Raw genomic sequence first — 1,465 nt, 5'->3', positions numbered from 1 at the left:
TTGTGGCTCTTGGCTTGAAAGGAAATGTTGAAATTTCATTATTGGATCCTCGACACATCCTTATCCAACTGCACCTGGAAGAGGACTATACGAGAATCTGGCTCCGCCAGTCCTGGTTTATTGATGGCCGAGCTATGAGGGTCTTCAAATGGTCCACAACTTTTCATTGTTCGGAAGAGTCGCCGATTGTTCCGATATGGGTCTCCTTGCCGTTTTTACCGGTCCACTACATGAGATGCAAAGAGGCTCTGTATTCCATTGCTGCTGCCATCGGGAAACCTCTTCGGATCGATCATGCCACCGCCTCGGTCAGTAGGCCTACTGTTGCCAGAGTCCTCATTGAGTATGACATTTCTAGGCCTTTATTGAAGAGGTTATGGATTGGGGAAAAAGACACTGGGTTTTGGCAGTATATCATCTTCGAAAAAGTGCCTCGGTATTGTGCTGCCTGCAAGCATGTGGGCCACTCTGATGACACCTGCTACATCAACAAACCCGAGTTGCGGAAATCAGACCGTTCCGGCCCAGTTCGGCAAAATGTTGTTCCGGATGGAGAGGGTAACAAGTCAAAGGAACCTATGAAGACTCGGTACGTTCCGAAAGCCGATAACAGAAACCAGAATGCAGCAACAACAGAAGCGGCAGCAGTTGTTACTCCGATTATTCAAAATGTTCCTACCACCGGTGCAGAAACCAGTGAAGCACCAAATGAAGTTACTACTACTGAAGCAACACCAGTTATCATTGCTGATCTTCCTGCTGTTGCTGAGATCCCTCCCCCGAGCACAGTCACTCTGCCTTCAGTTGTGTGTGCCTCTCCTGAGCCCATGTGCAGTGACCTCGTTCCTGCTGTTACTAGTGCTGATTCTACGGCCATTACTCCTACACCTCTTGCAGCTCTTCTGCCGTTGAGTGGTGATCATGCCGCTCGTGTGGGAACGACAGCCGGTGACCTCATTTATCGTGCGACGCCTGCTTGGGATCCTTATCGCCATCAAGGGCGATTTTACCGCAGCTCATCTTGGCAGACGGTCAGTTCTTGTGATACATTTCCAGACATTACTTCTACAGAAGTTTTGACACTCCCATATGCTCCATATGATGCTGCGCCGATATGCACTCTCAATACCGAATCCACTGATGTCCCTGAGGTATCTCCTGCACCCACCACTTCAAAAGATAGAATTGGAACGAGCCATCGGATCGAGGATTACAGCAACTCCAGTGATGACGTTCCTGTTGATGTCCGTATAGGCATTTCAGACTCAGAGATTATGGAAGAGACAGTCATCGCGAAATTGGGTGGGCAAAGAATTGTCACTTCTACGGAGGGTTTTACTGAAGTCACTCCTCGGAAGGGCTTCAAGATGAACAGAAGACGCCGCCGATATTGATTTTATATTTTCATTGTACTTTTCTTTTTGTCTGTTTGTTGTTTTCATTTTTCTCTGGAGGTTTGGTTCAT

General features: G+C 47.8%; 1 protein-coding gene across 1 annotated transcript in view; it reads left to right on the top strand.

The window, feature by feature from the left end:
* Positions 1-1,465, top strand: part of LOC127901763 (uncharacterized) — a 6,637-nt gene extending 5,172 nt beyond the window's left edge. Inside the window, exon 2 of the mRNA XM_052439344.1 lies at positions 840-1,465. Within this exon, the coding sequence (XP_052295304.1) occupies positions 840-1,394 (555 nt within the window). The 3' untranslated portion in view covers positions 1,395-1,465. The remainder of the gene's footprint in view (positions 1-839) is intronic.

The sequence above is a fragment of the Citrus sinensis genome, chromosome 4 (assembly GCF_022201045.2).
Source record: "Citrus sinensis cultivar Valencia sweet orange chromosome 4, DVS_A1.0, whole genome shotgun sequence".
NCBI lineage: Eukaryota > Viridiplantae > Streptophyta > Magnoliopsida > Sapindales > Rutaceae > Citrus > Citrus sinensis.
The sequence above is the reverse complement of the archived record's forward strand: the minus strand, read 5'-3'. Positions and strand labels throughout refer to the sequence as shown.